The 24,907-nt window shown below is 37.0% G+C and overlaps 1 protein-coding gene across 3 annotated transcripts in view; it reads right to left on the bottom strand.

The window, feature by feature from the left end:
* si:dkey-228d14.5 (uncharacterized protein LOC796266 homolog) overlaps positions 1-24,907 on the bottom strand; it is a 35,246-nt gene that overhangs the window by 9,287 nt on the left and 1,052 nt on the right. Inside the window, exons 1-6 of one of the 3 annotated variants that reach the window (XM_061910120.1) lie at positions 22,479-22,662; positions 22,336-22,402; positions 18,186-18,233; positions 16,168-16,230; positions 16,036-16,103; positions 15,818-15,948 (exon numbers count right to left, since the gene is read on the bottom strand). In XM_061910120.1, coding sequence (XP_061766104.1) covers positions 15,818-15,948; positions 16,036-16,103; positions 16,168-16,230; positions 18,186-18,233; positions 22,336-22,400 — 375 coding nt within the window. In that variant the 5' untranslated portion in view covers positions 22,401-22,402; positions 22,479-22,662. Of the gene's footprint in view, positions 1-15,817; positions 15,949-16,035; positions 16,104-16,167; positions 16,231-18,185; positions 18,234-22,335; positions 22,663-24,907 lie in introns of those variants that run through there. The other 2 variants (XM_061910121.1, XM_061910119.1) reach the window with 2 other exon arrangements.

Raw genomic sequence — 24,907 nt, 5'->3', positions numbered from 1 at the left:
AATACAATAATAATATAATTCAATTCAGTGGTTGCTGCGTAGACGCTATAGATTATCTATATATAATACATTTAAATTCACACACACACATATATACACCACATACATACAAATTATATATATATATATATTCATATATATACATATACATACATACAATACATACATATACACACATAAGCCCATACATACACACAAAATACACATACATCCATTATATATATATATACACACACACACACACACGTATATGTATATATATATATATATATATATATATATATATACACACATATGTGTGTGTGTATATGTGTGTATGATTAATGATTAAAAAGAGGCCCTAATATGGAGCCTTGAGGAACTCCTATCCAGGAAATCGCAAAAAGCCGCTGCCTGACCAGGGCTCAGAAAATCTTTAGCGACTCCTCCCACCCCCACCAAGGACTGTTATCACTGCTGGACTCCTGAACGAGGTTCCGCAGCCTCCGTAGCAGAACTTCCAGGTTCTGTAACAGCTTCTTATTTACCATGAATTGATTAACGTGGACCCCGACTTAAATAAGTTGCAAAACGAACTCAGGTGTTATAATTCAGTGGTCAATTGTACGGAATATGTACTGTACTGTGCAATCTACTAATAGAAGTCTCAATCAATCAATGAGTTCTTCCCTCAGGCCGTAAGACTCTTGAACGCATCATAATAATCCCCTCAATTCCCCCCCAAAAATGGATTAACTGGCGTGAATATAAAGACAATATAACATACATCCATGGTCATATGCATCGTGGATGCATGTATTTATTAGTCTGTACAGTAATATATTTATTTATATCCGCACCTTATTGCTTTTTTTTTTAATCCTGCACTACCATGTGCTAATGCAACAAAATGCTATCCTCATTTGTACTGCAATGTTCAAATTTGACAATAAAAGTAAGTCTAAGTCTAAGTCTCCTACTAGTATAACTTTCTAAAACTACTCAAAAAGAACAACCTGTCACAAAAACAGCCTTTGTCCTTCTATCGCTGCTCAATAGAGAGTGCTGACATACTGCATGTGTGTATGCTATGCCGGCTGCACGCCGGTAGAGAGAAAAGCACTTCAAAAGGTCATAAAAACTGCCGTGAAGATCACTGGCTGCTCTCTCTCCTCCCTAGATGATGAACTGTACTCAAAAAGGCCCAAAACATCGTAAGGGACCCATCTCACCCTGGACATAAACCTCGGGCAGGAGGTACAGGACAATAAAATGCCGGACAAAAACAGATTTAAGAACACTTTTTACCCGAGAGCAATAGTGTCGCTGAACACAAAACAATAAGGACATGTGTTTGTGAGCTGAGTGCTTGGTATTTTTATGTATTTTATGTTATGATATCACCACATGGGCTCAGGAACACTTCAGAAAACCACTGTCACTAAATACAGTTCGTCGCTACATCTGTAAGTGCAAGTTAAAGCTCTACTATGCAAAATGAAAGCCATTTATCAACAACATCCAGAAACGCCGCCGGCTTCTCTGGGCCCGAGATTATCTAAGGTTGACTGATGCAAAGTTGAAAAGTGCTCTGTGGTCTGGCGAGTCCACATTTCAAATTGTTTTTGGAGATATTCGACATCGTGTCATCCGGACCAAAGGGGAAGCGAACCATCCAGACTGTTATCGACGCAAAGTTCAAAAGCCAAAATCTGTGATGGTATTAATGGCCAAGGCATGGGTAATTTACACATCTGTGAAGGCACCATTAATGCTGAAAGGTACATACAGGTTTTGGAACAACATACGCTGCCATCTAAGTGCCGTCTTTTTCATTGACGCCCCTGCTTATTTCAGTAGGACAATGTCAAGCCACATTCAGCACGTGTTACAACAGCGTGGCTTTGTAAAAAAAAAAAAAAGAGTGCGGGTACTTTCCTGGCCCGCCTGCAGTCCAGACCGGTCTCCCATGGAAAATGTGTGGCGCATTATGAAGTGTAAAATACGACAAAGGAGACCCCGGACTGTTGAAGGACTGAAGCTCTACATAAAACAAGAACGGGAAAGAATTCCACTTTCAAAACTTCAACAATTAGTTTCCTCAGTTCCCAAACATTTATTGAGTGTTGTTAAAAGAAAAGGTGATGTAACACAGTGGTGAACATGCCCTTTCCCAACTACTTTGGCACGTGTTGCAGCCATGAAATTCTTAGTTAATTATTATTTGCAAAAAAAAAAAAAAGTTTATGAGTTTGAACATCAAATATTTTGTCTTAATATTGCATTCAACTGAATATGGGTAGAAAATTATTTGCAAATCATTGTATTCCGTTTATATTTACATCGAACACAATTTCCCGACTCATAAGGAAACAGGGTTTGTATTCTATAACTTAAGAATTTGAAAAATGACCACTGACTGCATCTGAAGTAAACAAGCGAGAGCAACGCCTTAGTTTCAAAAATCACATTGTGAGAAAAAATGTGAAACTGCCAAAAGAAGAGGACTCTGGTGCCTCAAGGAAGGCTTCAGTTATGTAAATGACAAGTTTGTTAGTTAGAAAGGTTCAAATGTCAATGCAAGGATCTGCCAACTTGTTTAAACTTCTCCAAGTGCCTCCAAACAACAGCAGCGCTCGGGTGCTTTTAGATAGATTAGATAGTACTTTATTTATTCCGTCAGGAGAGTTCCTTCAGGAAAATTAACATTTTCAGCACAATCCCATTCAAGATCAGACAAACATTACAGGGAGACAGAACAGGATCGCTGACGGGTCTGCCGGAATTTAGGAATCCATCCATTTCCTACCGCTAATTCCCCTTTGGGATCGCAGGGGGCGCTGTTGCCTATCTTAGCTACAATCGGGCGGAAGGCGGGGTACACCCTGGACAAGTCGCCAACTCATTGTTTTTAGGAATTTGCTGCAAAAAATGTTTGTCTTCACAGTTTTCAACTGAACTCAGGGCTGGATTTGAACCCTGGGCCAACAGTTGAATAGCCCTGATCAATATTCTTACATTATTAAACGGTAAATGGGTTATACTTGCATTATTAATATACTAATGAATCATATTCGGTACTATACCACTCTCTAAAAAGTACCCCTCCCTTTTTTCAACAGGCATGACGGGTGTCGTCATGTCGTGACATTGCTGGTTTTACGAGCAGACGGGCATGTTCGGCAGCGCACAATCACAGAGTACTTACAAACAGACACAGTGTGTAGATGGATGCATTTTGGCTTAAAAACTAACAAAAAGGTGAAGTTATAATACTGAAACACCCTCAGGGAGAGCTGCTTTAAGACACACATCTGCAGTCTGCTACTTCAAAATCACTAATCCTCGCCTCCATGGCGACAAATAAAGTACGTTTCTTACAAGTATCATTATCACTGCAGGACGAGGAATCGCTAAACATGCTTCACTACACACCGTAGATCACCGGCGTCACAATTCAAACAAACACCATTGGCGGATCTACACCTGACATCTACTGTAATGATACCAAGTACAGGAGAGTATCTAGTTCAGGGGTAGAGAACCTATGGCTCTAGAGCCAGATGTGGCTCTTTTGATGACTGCATCTGGCTCTCGGATAAATCTGAGCTGACGTTGCTTAACACGATAAGAAATGAATAATTCCTGTTGTAATCACAGTGTTAAAAATAATGTTCAAAATATAAACTATTTTCATGCATTTTTAATCCGTCCATCCGTTTTCTACAGCACCGGTTCAAGAAGTTGTGTCAATGGTAAGAAGTTATTTATTTATTATTGGTTAGTGTGGGGCCCCAAGCACCGACACGAGAGCCTGTTTCGGGGTTACAATATTGTTTTATTTTTCAATAAATATCTCAGTTGCTTTCCAGCAATTGTCTTTTTCTCTTTCGTTCTCCCTCACGCTCTGGCTCCAGCCCCAACCCCGTCTCTCCTGGCTGCTGCTTATAACAGAGCGACAGGTGATTAGATAACAAGGCCCAGGTGGGCCATCCACGCACCTGTCGCTGCAGGCCCGCAGGCCACGCCCCTCCACAGTTAGCTTCAGAATAACAATGTTATTACAACGAATAGGAGACCTATTATACACTAGAAATGTTAGTTTTACTTAAAAATACACGCGTTTAGTTGTGTTCAGTGTTAAAAAAATATATTTTATGGCTCTTACGGAAATATATTTCAAAATATTTGGCTTTTTGGCTCTCAGTCAAAAAGGTTTCCGACCCCTGATCTAGTTGATACTACTATGATTACATCGATATTTTTTTTAGCATCACAAAATCTTTTTCTTTTTTTTTTTTAAATGTATATTATATTTATAAACTCAGGAAATATGTCCCTGGAGACATGAGATCTTAAATGTTGACCGTTGTATGATCCTGTAACTACTTGGTATCGGATCGATACCCAAATTTATGGTATTATCCAAAACTAAGGTAAAGCATCCGAACAACAGAAGAATAAGTGATTATTACATTTTAACAGAAGTGTAGGTAGAAGATGTTAAAAGAAAAAAGTAAGGAGATTAACTGTAAACGAACAAGTAGATTTATAATCCATTTCCTACCGATTGTCCTTAATGATGTTGACAAAACAATACAATGAGAAATGACACAATATTTTACTGCATATGTCAGCGGACTAAATTAGGAGCTTTTGTTTGCTTTCTTACTAATAAAGGAAAAGTTGTTCACTATTTTATTTAAGAACAAAATTGCGATAAGAAACATGTTTAATTTACCTTAAGATTTTATGTTCGAATAAAGCCAATAATGCAATTTATTTTGTAGTCCCCTTTATTTAGAAAAGTATCGAAATACATTGGTATGGGGACAACAATAACTTGTATAGCGCTTTTCTACCGTCAAGGTACTCAAATGCTATTTCCACATTCACCCATTCACACATTCACTGGGGATCCTCGAGTTGCTGGCACGGCCGCTCTACCGCCCGAGCCACGCCGTCATCATCACTTTGATGTTACACTGTTAGATCTGATCAAACGAAATAAACACCGGACTGTGTAACGGCTACTCAGCAGTCATCTTATTACACAAAAACTATTTAAAGGGGAACATTATCACAATTTCAGAAGGGTTAAAACCAATAAAAATCAGATCACAGTGGCTTATTTTATTTTTCGAAGTTTTTTCCAAAATTTTACCCATTATGGAATATCCCGAAAAAAGGCTTTAAAGTGCTATCTGTAAATCCACCCGTCCATTTTCCTGTGACGTCACTGCGTGATGCCAACACAAACAAACGTGGCGGATAGAACAGCAAGATATAGCGACATTAGCTCGGATTCAGACTCGGATTTCAGCGCCTTCTAACCAACGATTGCATCTTTCGACCACTGGAGCAACTTAAATCCGTCGATTGGTATGTGTTTGTTTGGCATTACATGTGGGTGGAGGGAAAGGCTGGATGCGAACAGAGCTACAAATGTACATACACCTCGCCTAAATAGCATGTTAGTATCAATTGGCTGGTGATCATTCCGTGACCAAATATGTCTGATTAGCACATAAGTCAATAACATCAACAAAACTCTCCTTTGTGATTTCGTTGACTTTATCGTTGGAAATGCATCTGCTTTGAGTGTCGCAGGATATCCGCACATCTCTGTCGTAGCATCGCTATCGTCGGTAAAACGTGCAGAACAAACGAGGGACTTTCGCATCTTTTGACACTGGTGCAACTTGAATCCGTCGATTGGTATGTGTTTGTTTGGCAAATATAGCTACAAATGAGGCATAACGATGCAATATGTACATACGGCTAGCCTAAATAGCATGTTAGTATCAATTGGCTGGTGGTCATGCCGTGACCAAATATGTCTGATTAGCACATAAGTCAATAACATCAACAAAACTCACCTTTGTGATTTTGTTGACTTTATCGTTGGAAATGAATCTGCTTTGAGTGTCGCAGGATATCCGCACATCTCTGTCGTGGCATCGCTATCGTCGGTAAAACGTGCAGAACAAACGAGGGACTTTCGCATCTTTTGACACTGGTGCAACTTGAATCCATCGATTGGAATGTGTTTGTTTGGCATTAAATGCGGGTGGAGGGAAAGGCTGGATGCAAATATAGCTACAAATGAGGCATAGCGATGCAATATGTGCATACGGCTAGCCTAAATAGCATGTTAGCATCAATTGGCTGGTGGTCATGCGGTGACCAAATATGTCTGATTAGCACATAAGTCAATAACGTCAACAAAAGTCACCTTTGTGATTTTGTTGACTTTATCGTTGGAAATGAATCTGCTTTGAGTGTCGCAGGATATCCGCACATCTCTGTCGTAGCATCGCTATCGTCGGTAAAACGTGCAGAACAAACGAGGGACTTTCGCATCTTTTAACACTGGTGCAACTTGAATCCGTAGATTGGTATGTGTTTGTTTGGCATTAAATGCGGGTGGAGGGAAAGGCTGGATGCAAATATAGCTACAAATGAGGCATAACGATGCAATATGTACATACGGCTAGCCTAAATAGCATGTTAGTATCAATTGGCTGGTGGTCATGCCGTGACCAAATATGTCTGATTAGCACATAAGTCAATAACATCAACAAAACTCTCCTTTGTGATTTCGTTGACTTTATCGTTGGAAATGCATCTGCTTTGAGTGTCGCAGGATATCCGCACATCTCTGTCGTAGCATCGCTATCGTCGGTAAAACGTGCAGAACAAACGAGGGACTTTCGCATCTTTTGACACTGGTGCAACTTGAATCCGTCGATTGGTATGTGTTTGTTTGGCAAATATAGCTACAAATGAGGCATAACGATGCAATAGGTACTTACGGCTAGCCTAAATAGCATGTTAGCATCAATTGGCTGGTGGTCATGCCGTGACCAAATATGTCTGATTAGCACATAAGTCAATAACATCAACAAAACTCTCCTTTGTGATTTTGTTGACTTTATCGTTGGAAATGAATCTGCTTTGAGTGTCGCAGGATATCCGCACATCTCTGTCGTGGCATCGCTATCGTCGGTAAAACGTGCAGAACAAACGAGGGACTTTCGCATCTTTTGACACTGGTGCAACTTGAATCCATCGATTGGAATGTGTTTGTTTGGCATTAAATGCGGGTGGAGGGAAAGGCTGGATGCAAATATAGCTACAAATGAGGCATAGCGATGCAATATGTGCATACGGCTAGCCTAAATAGCATGTTAGCATCAATTGGCTGGTGGTCATGCGGTGACCAAATATGTCTGATTAGCACATAAGTCAATAACGTCAACAAAAGTCACCTTTGTGATTTTGTTGACTTTATCGTTGGAAATGAATCTGCTTTGAGTGTCGCAGGATATCCGCACATCTCTGTCGTAGCATCGCTATCGTCGGTAAAACGTGCAGAACAAACGAGGGACTTTCGCATCTTTTAACACTGGTGCAACTTGAATCCGTAGATTGGTATGTGTTTGTTTGGCATTAAATGCGGGTGGAGGGAAAGGCTGGATGCAAATATAGCTACAAATGAGGCATAACGATGCAATATGTACATACGGCTAGCCTAAATAGCATGTTAGTATCAATTGGCTGGTGGTCATGCCGTGACCAAATATGTCTGATTAGCACATAAGTCAATAACATCAACAAAACTCTCCTTTGTGATTTCGTTGACTTTATCGTTGGAAATGCATCTGCTTTGAGTGTCGCAGGATATCCGCACATCTCTGTCGTAGCATCGCTATCGTCGGTAAAACGTGCAGAACAAACGAGGGACTTTCGCATCTCTTGACACTGGTGCAACTTGAATCCGTCGATTGGTATGTGTTTGTTTGGCATTAAATGCGGGTGGAGGGAAAGGCCGGATGCAAATATAGCTACAAATGAGGCATAACGATGCAATATGTACATACGGCTAGCCTAAATAGCATGTTAGCATCAATTGGCTGGTGGTCATGCCGTGACCAAATATGTCTGATTAGCACATAAGTCAATAACATCAACAAAACTCTCCTTTGTGATTTCGTTGACTTTATCGTTGGAAATGCATCTGCTTTGAGTGTCGCAGGATATCCGCACATCTCTGTCGTAGCATCGCTATCGTCGGTAAAACGTGCAGAACAAACGAGGGACTTTCGCATCTCTTGACACTGGTGCAACTTGAATCCGTCGATTGGTATGTGTTTGTTTGGCAAATATAGCTACAAATGAGGCATAACGATGCAATATGTACATACGGCTAGCCTAAATAGCATGTTAGCATCAATTGGCTGGTGGTCATGCCGTGCACAAATATGTCTGATTAGCACATAAGTCAATAACATCAACAAAACTCACCTTTGTGATTTCGTTGACTTTATCGTTGGAAACGCATCTGCTTTGAGTGTCGCAGGATATCCGCACATCTCTGCCGTAGCAACAAACGAGGGACTTTCTCATCTTTTGACACTGGTGCAACTTGAATCCGTCGATTGGTATGTGTTTGTTTGGCATTAAATGTGGGTGGAGGGAAAGGCCGGATGCAAATATAGCTACAAATGAGGCATAACGATGCAATATGTACATACGGCTAGCCTAAATAGCATGTTAGTATCAATTGGCTGGTGGTCATGCCGTGCACAAATATGTCTGATTAGCACATAAGTCAATAACATCAACAAAACTCACCTTTGTGATTTTGTTGACTTTATCGTTGGAAATTAATCTGCTTTGAGTGTCGCAGGATATCCGCACATCTCTGTCGTAGCATCGCTATCGTCGGTAAAACGTGCAGAACAAACGAGGGACTTTCGCATCTCTTGACACTGGTGCAACTTGAATCCATCGATTGGAATGTGTTTGTTTGGCATTAAATGCGGGTGGAGGGAAAGGCCGGATGCAAATATAGCTACAAATGAGGCATAACGATGCAATATGTACATACGGCTAGCCTAAATAGCATGTTAGTATCAATTGGCTGGTGGTCATGCCGTGACCAAATATGTCTGATTAGCACATAAGTCAATAACATCAACAAAACTCACCTTTGTGATTTCGTTGACTTTATCGTTGGAAACGCATCTGCTTTGAGTGTCGCAGGATATCCGCACATCTCTGCCGTAGCAACAAACGAGGGACTTTCTCATCTTTTGACACTGGTGCAACTTGAATCCGTCGATTGGTATGTGTTTGTTTGGCATTAAATGTGGGTGGAGGGAAAGGCCGGATGCAAATATAGCTACAAATGAGGCATAACGATGCAATATGTACATACGGCTAGCCTAAATAGCATGTTAGTATCAATTGGCTGGTGGTCATGCCGTGCACAAATATGTCTGATTAGCACATAAGTCAATAACATCAACAAAACTCACCTTTGTGATTTTGTTGACTTTATCGTTGGAAATTAATCTGCTTTGAGTGTCGCAGGATATCCGCACATCTCTGTCGTAGCATCGCTATCGTCGGTAAAACGTGCAGAACAAACGAGGGACTTTCGCATCTCTTGACACTGGTGCAACTTGAATCCATCGATTGGAATGTGTTTGTTTGGCATTAAATGCGGGTGGAGGGAAAGGCCGGATGCAAATATAGCTACAAATGAGGCATAACGATGCAATATGTACATACGGCTAGCCTAAATAGCATGTTAGTATCAATTGGCTGGTGGTCATGCCGTGACCAAATATGTCTGATTAGCACATAAGTCAATAACATCAACAAAACTCACCTTTGTGATTTCGTTGACTTTATCGTTGGAAACGCATCTGCTTTGAGTGTCGCAGGATATCCGCACATCTCTGCCGTAGCAACAAACGAGGGACTTTCTCATCTTTTGACACTGGTGCAACTTGAATCCGTCGATTGGTATGTGTTTGTTTGGCATTAAATGTGGGTGGAGGGAAAGGCCGGATGCAAATATAGCTACAAATGAGGCATAACGATGCAATATGTACATACGGCTAGCCTAAATAGCATGTTAGTATCAATTGGCTGGTGGTCATGCCGTGCACAAATATGTCTGATTAGCACATAAGTCAATAACATCAACAAAACTCACCTTTGTGATTTTGTTGACTTTATCGTTGGAAATTAATCTGCTTTGAGTGTCGCAGGATATCCGCACATCTCTGTCGTAGCATCGCTATCGTCGGTAAAACGTGCAGAACAAACGAGGGACTTTCGCATCTTTTGACACTGGTGGAACGTAAATCCGTCGATTGGTATGTGTTTGTTTGGGATTAAATGCGGGTGGAGGGAAAGGCCGGATGCAAATATAGCAACAAATGAGGCATAACGATGCAATATGTACATATGGATAGCCTAAATAGCATGTTAGCATCGATTAGCATGCCGTGCTAATCGATGCACACTCTACTTAAATCAACTTGAATCCGACCCTGATCGTGTTGTTACACCCTCAGGACGAGGCATGATGTCTCCAAGGTACGGGAAAACAGTCGGAAAAACGGAAAATTACAGAGCTGATTTGATTTGTGTGTGTAATGTGTTTGAGAAAATGGCGGATTGCTTCCTGTTGTGACGTCACGGGTGAAAGGTCATTGCTGCCATAGCGAACAATTGAAAGGCGTTTAAATCGCCAAATTCACCCTTTAAGAGTTCGGAAATCGGTAAAAAAAAAAACATGGTCTTTTTTCTGCACCATCAAGGTATATATTGACGCTTACATAGGTCTGCTGATAATGTTCCCCTTTAAAAAGAAGAGTTCTAACGAGTTTGGACTGTATTTCTTAGAGCAGGGGTAGGGAACCTATGGCTCTAGAGCCAGATGTGGCTCTTTTGATGACTGCATCTGGCTCTCGGATAAATCTTAGCTGACATTGCTTAACGCGATAATTAGGAACAATTTTTCTGCTAATCACAGTGCTAAAAATAACGTGCAAAATATAAAACATTCTCGTGCATTTAAATCCGTCCATCCGTTTTCTACCGCACCTGTTCGAAAAGTCGCATTAATGGTAAGAAGTATAAGAAGTATTTTATGTCACGATGGGGGGGTCGTTCCCCCAGGAAGGCAGACGGACTACTCGGGACATGGCATTTAGGTAAAAACATGATTCAATTTAAACTAAAAAAAGATGCAAACAAAAATCGCTCACGGTGCAGGCACAACTTGGGCTAAGGAACAAAGCTAACGCTTAAACAGACTATGAACATAAATCAAACAAAACTTACTTGGCATGGCATGAAGCACAAAACTATGGCAAGGCATGAAACAAGTCAGCAAAGAGCAAGAAAAGATCACGACTGACTGGCAAAGACGAGCTTAAATACCGCCTCTGATTAGTGCTCGGGAAGCAGGTGAGCGGGCTTTTTGTCCACCAGAGACAGGTGGACAAAATGAGTCACCAAGGAAACCAGACAAGGGAGTGGAAAAAAACAGGAACTTAAAGAGTCCAAAGGACAAACAGCACATGGCCAAACAAAAACATGATCAACAGACATGACATTTGATTTATTATTGGTTAGCTTCAGAATAACAATGTTATTAAAAAGAATAAGAGACTTATTATACTCTAAAAATGTTAGTCTTACTTAAAAATGCACGCATTTAGTTGTATTCAGTGTTAAAAAAATATGATATGGCTCTCACGGAAATGTGTTTTGAAATATTTGGCTTTCATGGCTCTCTCAGACAAAAAGGTTCCCGACTCCTGTCTTAGAGGATGAAATTAAAAGCAATTACCACAATTGTATATAAAGGAGCGCATTTACTGATATTTAATCCATTAGTTGGAGTAACCAAAGTAATTGCTCTTTTGACACAGTGGATATTATTTCCCCATAAAAAAAAAAAAACACAATAGGTTGCAGTCGTGTGGCAGCCTAGGAGGAAACGTGACATACAGGTAAATGCACACCTGGCGAACCCGTCGACATCACAAAACGAGCTGGGTCACATATTTGAAGCGTGTCGGCGTGCTTCCTGTGTTACATTGCTACTGTTCATTAAGCTGGCAAGTGCAGGACGGATAATATTACATAGACCTCAATCATATCCCCTACGGCAGTGGTTCTCAACCTTTTTTTCAGTGATGTACCCCCTGTCAACATTTTTTTATTTCAAGTACCCCCTAATCAGAGCAAAGCATTTTTGCTTGAAAAAAAGAGATAAAGCAGTAAAATACAGCACTATGTCATCAGTTTTTGATTTATTAAATTGTATAAAAGTGCAAAATATTGCTCATTTGTAGTGGTCTTTCTTGAACTATTTGGAAAAAAAGATATAAAAATAAGTAAAAAATTGTTGAAAAATAAACAAGTGTTTAAATTCTAAATAAAGATTTCTACACATAGAAGTAATCATCAACTTAAAGTGCACTCTTTGGGGATTGGAATAAACATTTCTTCACAAAAAAAGAAATCTTTAACATCAATATTTATGGAACATGTCCACAAAAAAATCTAGCTGTCAACACTGAATATTTTTATTTTCACAGTTTATGAACTTACATTCATATTTTGTTGAAGTATTATTCAATAAATATATTTATAAAGGATTTTTGAATTGTTGCTATTTTTAGAATATATTTTTTTTAAATCTCACGTACCCCTTGGCATACCTTCAAGTACCCCCAGGGGTACACCTACCCCCATTTGAGAACCATTGCCCTACGGTAGTACCTTAACTCAGTGTTTTTCAACCACTGTGCCGTGAGATTATGTAGTTTCACCTATTTGGGTTAAAAAATATTTTTTGCAAACCAGTACTTATATATAGCTCGGTTGGTAGAGCGGCTGTGTCAGCAACTTGAGGGTTGCAGGTTCGGTTCCCGCTTCCGCCATCTTCGTCACTGCCGTTGTGTCCTTGGGCAAGACACTTTACCCACCTGCTCCCAGTGCCACCCACACTGGTTTAAATGTAACTTAGATATTGGGTTTCACTATGTAAAGCGCGTTGAGTCACTAGAGAAAAGCGCTATATAAATATAATTCACTTCACTTCACTTAAAATCCGCAAATAACGTACCGATGTTGAGTGTCGGCGTTGTTTAGAGCTTGGCAGAGTACTCAATATCAGTGGGTGGAAGCTGGTAGCTAATTCATTCATTCATTCATTTTTTAAATTGTATTTATCTCCTTCATTGATGTGCATTTTTGATCGATAGACAATGAATCTTTAGCAATTAAACACATATTTACACACCTATGCTTGTATTCTTAGGTTATTTCAATTAAGAGGAGAAAACTAAAATTTACATCTAATCTACTCAATGGCCTACTACAGGGGTCGGGAACCTTTTTGGCTGAAAGAGCCATGAAAGCCAGATATTTCCAAATGTATTTCCGTGAGAGCCATATAGGTGGGGACTTGTCCAGGGTGTACGCCACCTTCTGCCCTATTGTAGCTTAGATAGGCGCCAGCGCCCCCCGTGACCCCAAAAGGGAATAAGCGGTAGAAAATGAATGAATGGATGGATGAATACAACTAAATGTGTGCATTTTTAAGTAAGACTAACATTTTTAGAGTATAATAAGTCTCTTATTCTTTTTTAATAACATTGTTATTCTAAAGTTAACCAATAATGAATATAATACTTCTTACCATTGATGCGACTTCTTGAACAGGAGTGATAGAAAATGGATGGTTGGATTAAAATGCATGAGAATGTTTTATAATTTCAACGTTATTTTTAACACTGTGATTACCAGCGGAATTATTCATTTCTTATCGTGTTAAGCAAAGTCAGCTAAATTTTATCTGAGAATCAGATGAAGTAATCAAAAGAGCCACATCTGGCTCTAGAGCCATAGGTTCCCTACCCTGGTCTAGTGGTTAGAGTGTCCGCCCTGAGATCGGTAGGTCGGGAGTTCAAACCCCGGCCGAGTCATACCAAAGACTATAAAAATGTGACCCATTACCTCCCTGCTTGGTACTCAGCATCAAGGGTTGGAATTGGGGGTTAAATCACCAAAAATGATTCCCGGGCGCGGCACTGCTGCTGCTCACTGCTCCCCTCACCTCCCAGGGGGTGATCAAGGGGGATGGGTCAAATGCAGACGACAAATTTCACCACACCTAGTGACATTGGTACTTTAACTTTAAGGGGATACCGATTTTTGAAATAGGTAAAGTAAGAACGAATATACAAACCCCGTTTCTATATTGTGTTAGATGTAAATATAAACAGAATACAATGATTTGCAAATCCTTTTCAACCCATATTCAGTTGAATGTACTACAAAGACAACATATTTAATGTTCAAATTCATAAACTTTTTTTTTTTAACAAATATTTATTAACTTAGAATTTCATGGCTGCAACACCTGCCCAAGTAGTTGGGAAAGGGCATGTTCACCACTGTTGACTATTTGCTCACACAGTTGTGGACAAAGGGGTGTACCTCGCCCCGTCCTTTCTTGTGAAAGACTGAGCATTTTTTGGGAAGCTGTTTTTATACCCAATCATGGCACCCACCTGTTCCCAATTAGCCTGCACACCTGTGGGATGTTCCAAATAAGTGTTTGATGAGCATTGCTCAACTTTATCAGTAATTATTGCCACCTTTCCCAACTTCTTTGTCACGTGTTTCTGGCATCAAATTCTAAAGTTAATGATTATTTGCAAGAAAAAAGAGTGTGGGTACTTTCTTGGCCCGCCTGCAGTCCAGACATGTCTCCCATCGAACATGTGTGGCGCATTATGAAGAGTAAAATACGACAGCGGAGACCCTGGACTGTTGAACGACTGAAGCTCTACATAAAACAAGAATGGGAAAGAATTCCACTTTCAAAGCTTCAACAATTAGTTTCCTCAGTTCCCAAACGTTTATTGAGTGTTGTTAAAAGAAAAGGTGATTAGATTAGATTAGATTAGATAGTACTTTATTCATTCCGTCAGGAGAGTTCCTTCAGGAAAATTTAAATTTTCAGCACAATCCCATTCAAGTTTAGACAAACATTACAGGGAGACAGAACAGGATCGCTGACGGGTCTGCCGGCTTCCAGCGCCCCTTACAAAAAAGATGAGATACAGGTAAACAGGGGGGGGGGGGAGAAAAAAATAGAAGATTAAAATAAAAAATAAAAAATAAATAAATAATAAAAAATTTAACCAGTGGTGAACATGCCCTTTCCCAACTACTTTGGCATGTGTTGCAGCCATGTAATTCTAAGTTAATTATTATTTGCAAAAAAAAAAAAAATTTATGAGTTTGAACATCAAATATGTTGTCTTTGTAGCATATTCAACTGAATATGGGTTGAAAATGATTTGCAAATCATTGTATTCCGTTTATATTTACATCTAACACAGTTTCCCAACTCGTATGGAAACGGGGTTTGTATTTCTGTGGCAGCGTCGGAGAAAGCAAGACATGTAAACAAACTACGATGAGTTCAAGGATCGCTGGAAATAGTAGGACAAAACGGCGCTCGCCAAATACTCTCATCAGTGAAGCATGTATGACGTAAACAGTGGGATTTCGAACAATTAGGAGGGTTTGTTCTACAGAAAATATATTAAAACAAACCCCAAAAAAATTCTTAATCTTTTTCCATTTTCACACATCTCTGAAAGAGGTCCAGGGAGCCACTAGGGCGGCGCTAAAAAGCCGGATTCAGCTTCTGATTGATTGATTGAGACTTTTATTAGTAGATTGCACAGTACAGTACATATTCCGTACAATTGACCACTAAATGGTAACAACTGAATAAGTTTTTCTTGTTTAAGTCAGGGTCCACGTTAATCAATTCATGGTAAACTAAGCCCAGATGTTTTGGTCGGATTTTATGGGGTTCACTCTGGTATTTTAATAGCAGGGATGCTTGGAACTCCAATTTTTGCTTCCAACTTAAAGCATAACAATTATCCGAGAGACAGTTCTTATTTGAAAAACTCTCAAGTTGAGGTACCGCTGTACTTACGTTGCAGTTCCCAGCGGCGAACGCACCGAACGAGGCCACCACGCCGAAGATCAGCGCCAGCTTGCTCATCATGGAGTAACACGCGTGTTTCTCCAGAATGTGCGCATGGTGGAATATCACGAAGAGCAGAACTAGAACAGGGACAGGTTTTTGTTTTTATTAACACACATTTAATTTCTTATAGGGGAGTTCCACACCAAACCAGCAAGTAAACTCACACAGAAAGGACGAGGCGTTGATGGTGGCGGTAAAAAGCGAATTCTCCGGGGCGTACGTGCCGCTCGTGCTGCAAATGAACATTTGCTTGCGTTTATTTGAAATTGATCTAAATGGCTGACTTTTATTCTCACCTCAGGGTGGGAACCTTGCAGCACCCAGATGTGAGATTGCCTTTGCAGAAGTGTTCTCCCGTCCTGACAACATATCAAAAACTGAAACATTTTGAAGAACGATAGGCAGAATCTGAATGTCGGGGACAATGCAGTGTTTCAGTAGTGTGTGAGGGAAAAACATTTCGGTTGTTTATGTGAGAACATTTCAGTAGTGGGTATAAGAGTGTTTCAGTAGTGTGTATAAGAGTGTTTAAGTAGTGTTTATAAGAGTGTTTCAGTAATGTGTGTGAGAGAAAATATTTCAGTTGTTTGTGAGAGCATTTCAGTAGTGTGTATAGGAGTGTTTCAGTAGTGTGTGAGAGAAAAACATTCCAGTTGTTTATGTGAGAGCATTTCAGTAGTGTATAAGAGTGTTTCAGTAGTGTGTGTGAGAGGAAAACATTTCAGTTGTTTATGTGAGAGCATTTCAGTAGTGTGTATAAGAGTGTTTCAGTAGTGTGTGAGAGAAAAACATATCAGTTGTTTATGTGAGAGCATTTCAGTGGTGTGTATAAGAGTGTTTCAGTAGTGTGTGTGAGAGGAAAACATTTCAGTTGTTTATGTGAGAGCATTTCAGTGGTGTGTATAAGAGTGTTTCAGTAGTGTGTATAAGAGTGTTTAAGTAGTGTTTATAAGAGTGTTTCAGTAATGTGTGTGAGAGAAAATATTTCAGTTGTTTGTGAGAGCATTTCAGTAGTGTGTATAGGAGTGTTTCAGTAGTGTGTGAGAGAAAAACATTCCAGTTGTTTATGTGAGAGCATTTCAGTAGTGTGTAAGAGTGTTTCAGTAGTGTGTGTGAGAGGAAAACATTTCAGTTGTTTATGTGAGAGCATTTCAGTAGTGTGTATAAGAGTGTTTCAGTAGTGTGTGAGAGAAAAACATTTCAGTTGTTTATGTGAGAGCATTTCAATAGTGTGTATGAGAGTGTTTCAGTAGGGTGTATAAGAGTGTTTCAGTAGTGTGTATGAGACTGTTTCAGTAATGTGTGTGAGAGGAAAACATTACAGTTGTTTATGTGAGAGCATTTCAGTAGTGTGTATAGGAGTGTTTCAGTAGTGTGTATGAAAATGTTTTAGTAGTGTGTGTGTGAGAGAAAAACATTCCAGTTGTGTATGTGAGAGCATTTCAGTAGTGTATAAGAGTGTTTCAGTAGTGTGTGTGAGAGAAAAACATTTCAGTTGTTTATGTGAGAGCATTGTAGTAGTGTGTATAAGAGTATTTCAGTGGTGTGTATGAGAGTGTTTCAGTGGTGTGTGTGAGAGAAAAAACATTTCATTTGTTTATGTGAGAGCATTTCAGTAGTGTGTATGATACTGTTTCAGTAATGTGTGTGAGATAAAAACATTTCAGTTGTTTACAGTGTGTGAGAGCATTTCAGTAGTGTGTATAGGAGTTTTTCAGTAGTGTGTATGAGAGTGTTCAGTAGTGTGTGTGAGTGAAAAACATTCCAGTGGTTTATGTGAGAGCATTTCAGTAGTGTTAAAGAGTGTTTCAGTAGTGTATATGAGAGTTTTTCAGTAGTGTGTGTGAGAGAAAAACATTTCAGTTGTTTATGTGAGAGCATTGTAGTAGTGTGTATAAGAGTGTTTCAGTGGTGTGTATGAGAGTGTTTCAGTGGTGTGTGTGAGAGAAAAAACATTTAATTTGTTTATGTGAGAGCATTTCAGTAGTGTGTATGATACTGTTTCAGTAATGTGTGTGAGATAAAAACATTTCAGTTGTTTACAGTGTGTGAGAGCATTTCAGTAGTGTGTATAGGAGTTTTTCAGTAGTGTGTATGAGAGTGTTCAGTAGTGTGTGTGAGTGAAAAACATTCCAGTGGTTTGTGTGAGAGCATTTCAGTAGTGTTAAAGAGTGTTTCAGTAGTGTATATGAGAGTGTTTCAGCAGTGTGTGTGAGAGAAAAACATTTCAGTTGTTTATGTGAGAGCATTTCAGTAGTGTATGTATGAGGTAATTCTAAATAATGTCCCTAATGGCCCTTCATACAGAACTTACCAGTCGTTGAGTGAGCACACATGTTGGTTGGAGTATGCCAAGCCATATCTGGAAGGGTAAATTAAACAGCATGTTTATTTGTGTACAATTTACTCTTTCTCAGGAATAAATTAATAATTTACTGAATAACCGTTATAAATAAAATTCCCTATTATTTTTAATCATGCTTAGGTAGGTTTGATGTGACTATATTATACCCGCCTGAGAATTAACGTCTCCTTTTTTTTTTGTCTTTACAGAACTTTGACAAAAGAAATATACCACAAAAAAATGTCCACTTAAACGTAGACTTAGACAAAATTTATCGATCCACAAGGAAAATTGTATTAAATAGACTAAAAAAACGTACCATAGTAGCAATCTAAAATATAACATATATAATATTTACATATGATGTATACAGTATATACTGATATATTATATTATAATTGTATATAATATAGACAATATATACAAATCCAAAAGACGACACTGGTTTTGAGTAGCTCACCAAAGGGTGAAAGAATGTTTGCTTATATTTTTATAACAGACAAGAAGCCTCAATTTTCGTCAAATTAGGAACACAGGGTGTCCAAACTTTTTCCACCAAGGCCAGCTAACTGAAAAGTCAAAGAATGCCACGTTGATATTTTGTAATTATGTAAAAAAATAAAAAAAATACAAAAAACTGATATATGTTTAAAGAGAAAACTTAGTGTCAGCTTTATTATTAGTTATTAGTATCATAATTTCAGGCTTTCTTATTACATTAAGTCTTATTGCGCTTTTTTCTTTCATTTTTACAGTTGTTTTCCCCCTCGTCAATATGCTGGGGCCACACTTTGGACACCTCTGATATAAAAAAATGAACTCACTGAGAATCCCAAATAAAGTACAATTAAATGTCATGTGCAACTAAACATCCTTTCTTTTTGTCAATGTAGCTCAAATAGTGATTAAAAGAACCTGCGCTAGAAATTAATACCTACTAAAATATAACTAAAAATGTAATACCAAATGTGAGCAATGGATACTAACATTTTTAATAATGCTCCGGCAAAACAAGCTAATTTTCCTAAGTTTGGGTTGAAAAAAGGAGTGTATTATCATTAGATTAGAATCATATGTTCAGCATTTTCTTATTACATTAAAATATTTTTGCTGTTTTTTCTTTTACATTTTTACTGTTTTTACAAAACATTCAATACCAAATGTGAGTTATGGATACCAACATTTTGAATAATGCTTTGGCAAAACAAACTTATTTATTTTGTTTGGGTTGAAAAAACAGATATTATATATATATATATATATATTTAAAGACACAACTTAGTGTCAGCTTTCTGTTATTAGCGACAAAATGTATTATTATTATTAGTTATTAGAATCAGAATTTCAGTCTTTTTGCTCTTTTTTCTTACATTTTTACTGTTATTACAAAACATTCAATACCAAATGTGAGTTATGGATACCAACATTTTGAATAATGCTTTGGCAAAACAAACTCATTTATTTTGTTTGGGTTGAAAAAACAGATATTATATACACATATATATATATATATATATATATATATATATATATATATATATATATATATATATATATATATATATATATATATATATATATATATATATATATATTTAAAGACACAACTTAGTGTCAGCTTTCTGTTATTAGCGACAAAATGTATTATTATTATTAGTTATTAGAATCAGAATGTCAGTCTTTTTGCTCTTTTTTCTTACATTTTTACAAAAAATGTAATACCAAATGTGAGCTACGGATACCAACATGTTTAATAATGATCTGGCGAAACAAACTTATTTCCTTTGTTTGGGTTAAAAAAACAGATATTATATATATTTAAAGACACAACTTAGTGTCAGCTTTGTGTTATTACTGACAAAGAGTATACATTTTAGTTAAGAGTATCATCATTTCAGCCTTTTCTTAATACATTATAAGTCTTTTTGCTCTTTTTTCTTACATTTTTACTGTTTTTACAAAACATTCAATACCAAATGTGAGCTATGGATACCAACAATTTAAATAATGCTTTGGCAAAACAAACTCATTTATTTTGTTTGGGTTGAAAAAACAGATATTTTATATATATATATATATATATATATATATATATATATATATATATATACATATATATATATATATTTAAAGACATAACTTAGTGTCAGCTTTCTGTTATTAGCGACAAAATGTATTATTATTATTAGTTATTAGAATCAGAATTTCAGTCTTTTTGCTCTTTTTTCTTACATTTTTACAAAAAATGTAATACCAAATGTGAGCTACGGATACCAACATGTTTAATAATGATCTGGCGAAACAAACTTATTTCCTTTGTTTGGGTTACAAAAAAACAGATATTATATATATTTAAAGACACAACTTATTGTCAGCTTTGTGTTATTAGTGACAAAGAGTATACATTTTAATTAAGAGTATCATCATTTCAGCCTTTTCTTACTACATTAAGTCTTTTTGCTCTTTTTTCTTACATTTTTACTGTTTTTACAAAACATTCAATACTAAATGTGAGTTATGGATACCAACATTTTGAATAATGCTTTGGCAAAACAAACTTATTTATTTTGTTTGGGTTGAAAAAACAGATATTATACACACACACACACACATATATATATATATATATATATATATATATATATATATATATATATATATATATATATATATATATTTAAAGACATAACTTAGTGTCAGCTTTCTGTTATTAGCGACAAAATGTATTATTATTATTAGTTATTAGAATCAGAATTTCAGTCTTTTTGCTCTTTTTTCTTACATTTTTACAAAAAATTTAATACCAAATGTGAGCTACGGATACCAACATTTTGAATAATGATCTGGCAAAACAAACTCATTTATTTTGTTTGGGTTAAAAAAACAGATATTACATATATTTAAAGACACAACTTAGTGTCAGCTTTGTGTTATTAGTGACAAAGTGTATACATTTTAGTTATTGGTATCATCATTTCAGCCTTTTCTTATTACATTAAGTCTTTTTGCTCTTTTTTCTTACGTTTTTACTGTTTTTACAAAACATTCAATACCAAATGTGAGTTATGGATACCAACATTTTGAATAATGCGTTGGCAAAACAAACTCATTTATTTTGTTTGGGTTGAAAAAAACAGATATTTTATATATATATATATATATATATATATATATATATATATATATATATATATACATATATATATATATACATATATATATATTTAAAGACATAACTTAGTGTCAGCTTTCTGTTATTGGCGACAAAATGTATTATTATTATTAGTTATTAGAATCAGAATTTCAGTCTTTTTGCTCTTTTTTCTTACATTTTTACAAAAAATGTAATACCAAATGTGAGTTACGGATACCAACATGTTTAATAATGATCTGGCCAAACAAACTTATTTCCTTTGTTTGGGTTAAAAAAACAGATAATATATATATTTAAAGACACAACTTAGTGTCAGCTTTGTGTTATTAGTGACAAAGAGTATACATTTTAGTTAAGAGTATCATCGTGTCAGCCTTTTCTTATTACATTAAGTCTTTTTGCTCTTTTTTCTTACATTTTTACTGTTTTTACAAAAAATTGAATTCCAAATGTGAGCTATGGACATGAACATTTTTAATAATGATCTGGCGAAACAAACTTATTTCCTTTGTTTGGGTTGAAAAAACAGATATTGTACATATTTAAATACACAACTTAGTGTCAACTTTGTGTTATTACTGACAAAGTGTATTATTATTAGTTATTAGAATCACCATTTCAACCTTTTCTCATTACATTAAGTCTTTTTGCTCTTTTTTCTTACATTTTTACTGTTTTTACAAAAAATTGAATTCCAAATGTGAGCTATGCATACCAACATTTTTAATAATGATCTGGCGAAACAAGCTTATTTCCGTTGTTTGGGTTGAAAACGCTCTGAGAATAAATGTTAGAAAAATTAGTAGCTTTCAGACATTTTTATTTTGTAAAAGTAACTCTCAACAACAACAACACACAACATTTGGCCTGATATTATCATTAAAATGTTGTAAGCACAGCATGATCGGTTTCAGTTGTGAAACAAGATTAGGTCTTTTTCTGTGATGACAAAGTGTGTGTACTTACATAGTCCACGTTCCAATGAAGGAGACTAAGGAGAGGGAAATTGGCAGGAAACTCCAGAGAAACATGTCTGTTGGGGGAGAACAGTGTTTTTTTTCCAACAAATTCCTTAAGTCCACGTGTCTTGAAATCAGCATAATACCTACAAGTTGTTTTTTTGTAAAAAAAAACAAAAACAAAAAAAAAGGGAAAGAACAGTAATTTCAAAATGTGGAAAAAATCCTATAAAGATGTGGAGTTATTTCACTTGAGTTTTTTTCTGTGTGGTTGCCACTCCTAAAGAGCAACACCTTGCTGTGACGGAACCGTTGTGAGAACACGGGCTGGCCCGCCTGTTTGCTTTTTTTTTTTTTTTTACACAACAGACATTATCTTCCTTTTAGACACTCCTTCACAATGCTTCAAGCGAAACGCATTGTCATTAAGTACTATTTTAAATATAGATTTTAATGATACCCTTGAAAGTTATTAGCTGTTCCTTTAAGAAAAAAATATAATATGTTATGTTATTTTATGTATTATTGCAGTACACATGCAGATTTTTCACATTAATTCTATTCCATAATATTTTCATATGATCAACCGCTTGCTATTGGATGTCATTATAATGCCAAAATATTCTAAATGTTGTGAACAGTGATTGAGATATTTTATTGGTCATACATCAGCATTATTGTTCCAACCAGTGGTTCTCGAAATGTTTTTCCACCTCAGAAAACACCTTAATGACCAACATTAAAATAAAGTTCCATAGTACACCTAATTATTCATTAACAGGAAGTCAGAGGTTTTATTTAACAAGTGTATTTATTATGTTTTGCCACGTATACATTACACAGAGTTTCAACAGTAACGCTGTGTTTGAATATTTAATTACGTGATTATTTGGCGCACCACTATTTGAAGACCTTGTACCACTGAAAATAGGTTTGGATTTCAAACCAGCGAAAAATGCATACTGAAAAATAATTGAATGTTAATATTTGTATTTTTTTTTTAAATAATTTTCAAAAGTACAAAAATGTGTATCCATACAATATAAATATTTGTTATAATTAATATTTTTTTTTACATATGTATGTATAATACACACACACATATATATATATATATATTATATATATATACACGTTAGGTCAGAAAAAACACAGAGGCTAATTCATCCCTACAAGCCTGTTTCGAAGGTTTCCCTGCACTTCAGGGGATTTTAATACATTTAATAAAATCCCCTAAAGGGCAGAGAAACCTGCAAAACAGGCTTGTAGGGATGAAATAGCCTCTGTGTTTTTTCCTGAACTAACGTATATTCCGGTATTGAGCACTGTATAACAGTAACCTTGACTAATATATATATATTTGTGTGTGTATTATATACATATATCTATGTATGTTTATGTATGTGTGTGTATTATACATTATATATATATATAATACACACATATACATAAATATACATATATATAATACACACACATATATACATATATATATACACACATACATACATATATACATACATACATATATACAGTACATACACACATATACATACATACATACATACATACATATATATATATATATATATATATATATATATGTATATATATATATATATATATATTAATGCCATGGTCATTACACCAGTTACTGGAAAATGAAATCATCATCTCCATAGAGCTTTTCAACAGATGAAAGCATGTAGTGCTCTAAAAACTCTTGGTACACAGCTGCATTGACTCGTACTTGATGAAACACAGTGGACCAAAAACAGCAGCTGACATGGCTCCCCAAACCGTTGCTGACTGTGGGAACTTCACACAGGATTTAAAGCAACTTGGATTTTGCTCCTCTCCTGTCTTCCTCCAGACTCTCGCGCCTTGACATCCAAATGAAAAACAAAACTTGCTTTCGTCTATAAACAGCACTCTGGACCACTCCGCAACTGTCCAGCGCTTCTTTTCCACAGCCCAAGTCAGACGCTTCTTCCGTTGTCTTGAGTTCAGGAGTGGCTTGACGATGGGAATACGGCTATTATAGCTGTATCTGTTGAAAAGCTCTATGGAGATGATTATTTCGTTTTCCAGCATGATCTGGCACCTGCTCACAGTGCCAAAACCAGCAGTAACTGGTGTATTGACCATGGCATTACTGTCCTCGATTGGCCTGCCAACTCCCCTGACCTGACCCCCATACAGAATTTGTGGGGTATTGTGAAGAAGAAGCTGAAAGACACCAGACCCAATAAAGCAAATGAGCTAAAGGCCGCTATTGAAGCATCCTGGGCATCCATAACACCTCAGCAATGCCACAGGCTAATTGGCTCCATGCCACGCCACATTGCTGCAGTAATCCGTGCCAAAGGATTCCCAACCAAGTACTGAGTGCATTAATTGAGGGACGGCGTGGCGCAGTGGGAGAGTGGCCGTGCGCAACCCGAGGGTCACTGGTTCAAATCCCACCTAGAACCAACCTCGTCACGTCCGTTGTGTCCTGAGCAAGACACTTCACCCTTGCTCCTGATGGGTGCTGGTTGGCGCCTTGCATGGCAGCTCCCTCCATCAGTGTGTGAATG

This window comes from Nerophis ophidion, linkage group LG09, assembly GCF_033978795.1.
Source record: "Nerophis ophidion isolate RoL-2023_Sa linkage group LG09, RoL_Noph_v1.0, whole genome shotgun sequence".
Classification (NCBI taxonomy): domain Eukaryota; kingdom Metazoa; phylum Chordata; class Actinopteri; order Syngnathiformes; family Syngnathidae; genus Nerophis; species Nerophis ophidion.
Note: the sequence above shows the minus strand (reverse complement) of the source record. Positions and strands in the feature narration are given on the sequence as shown.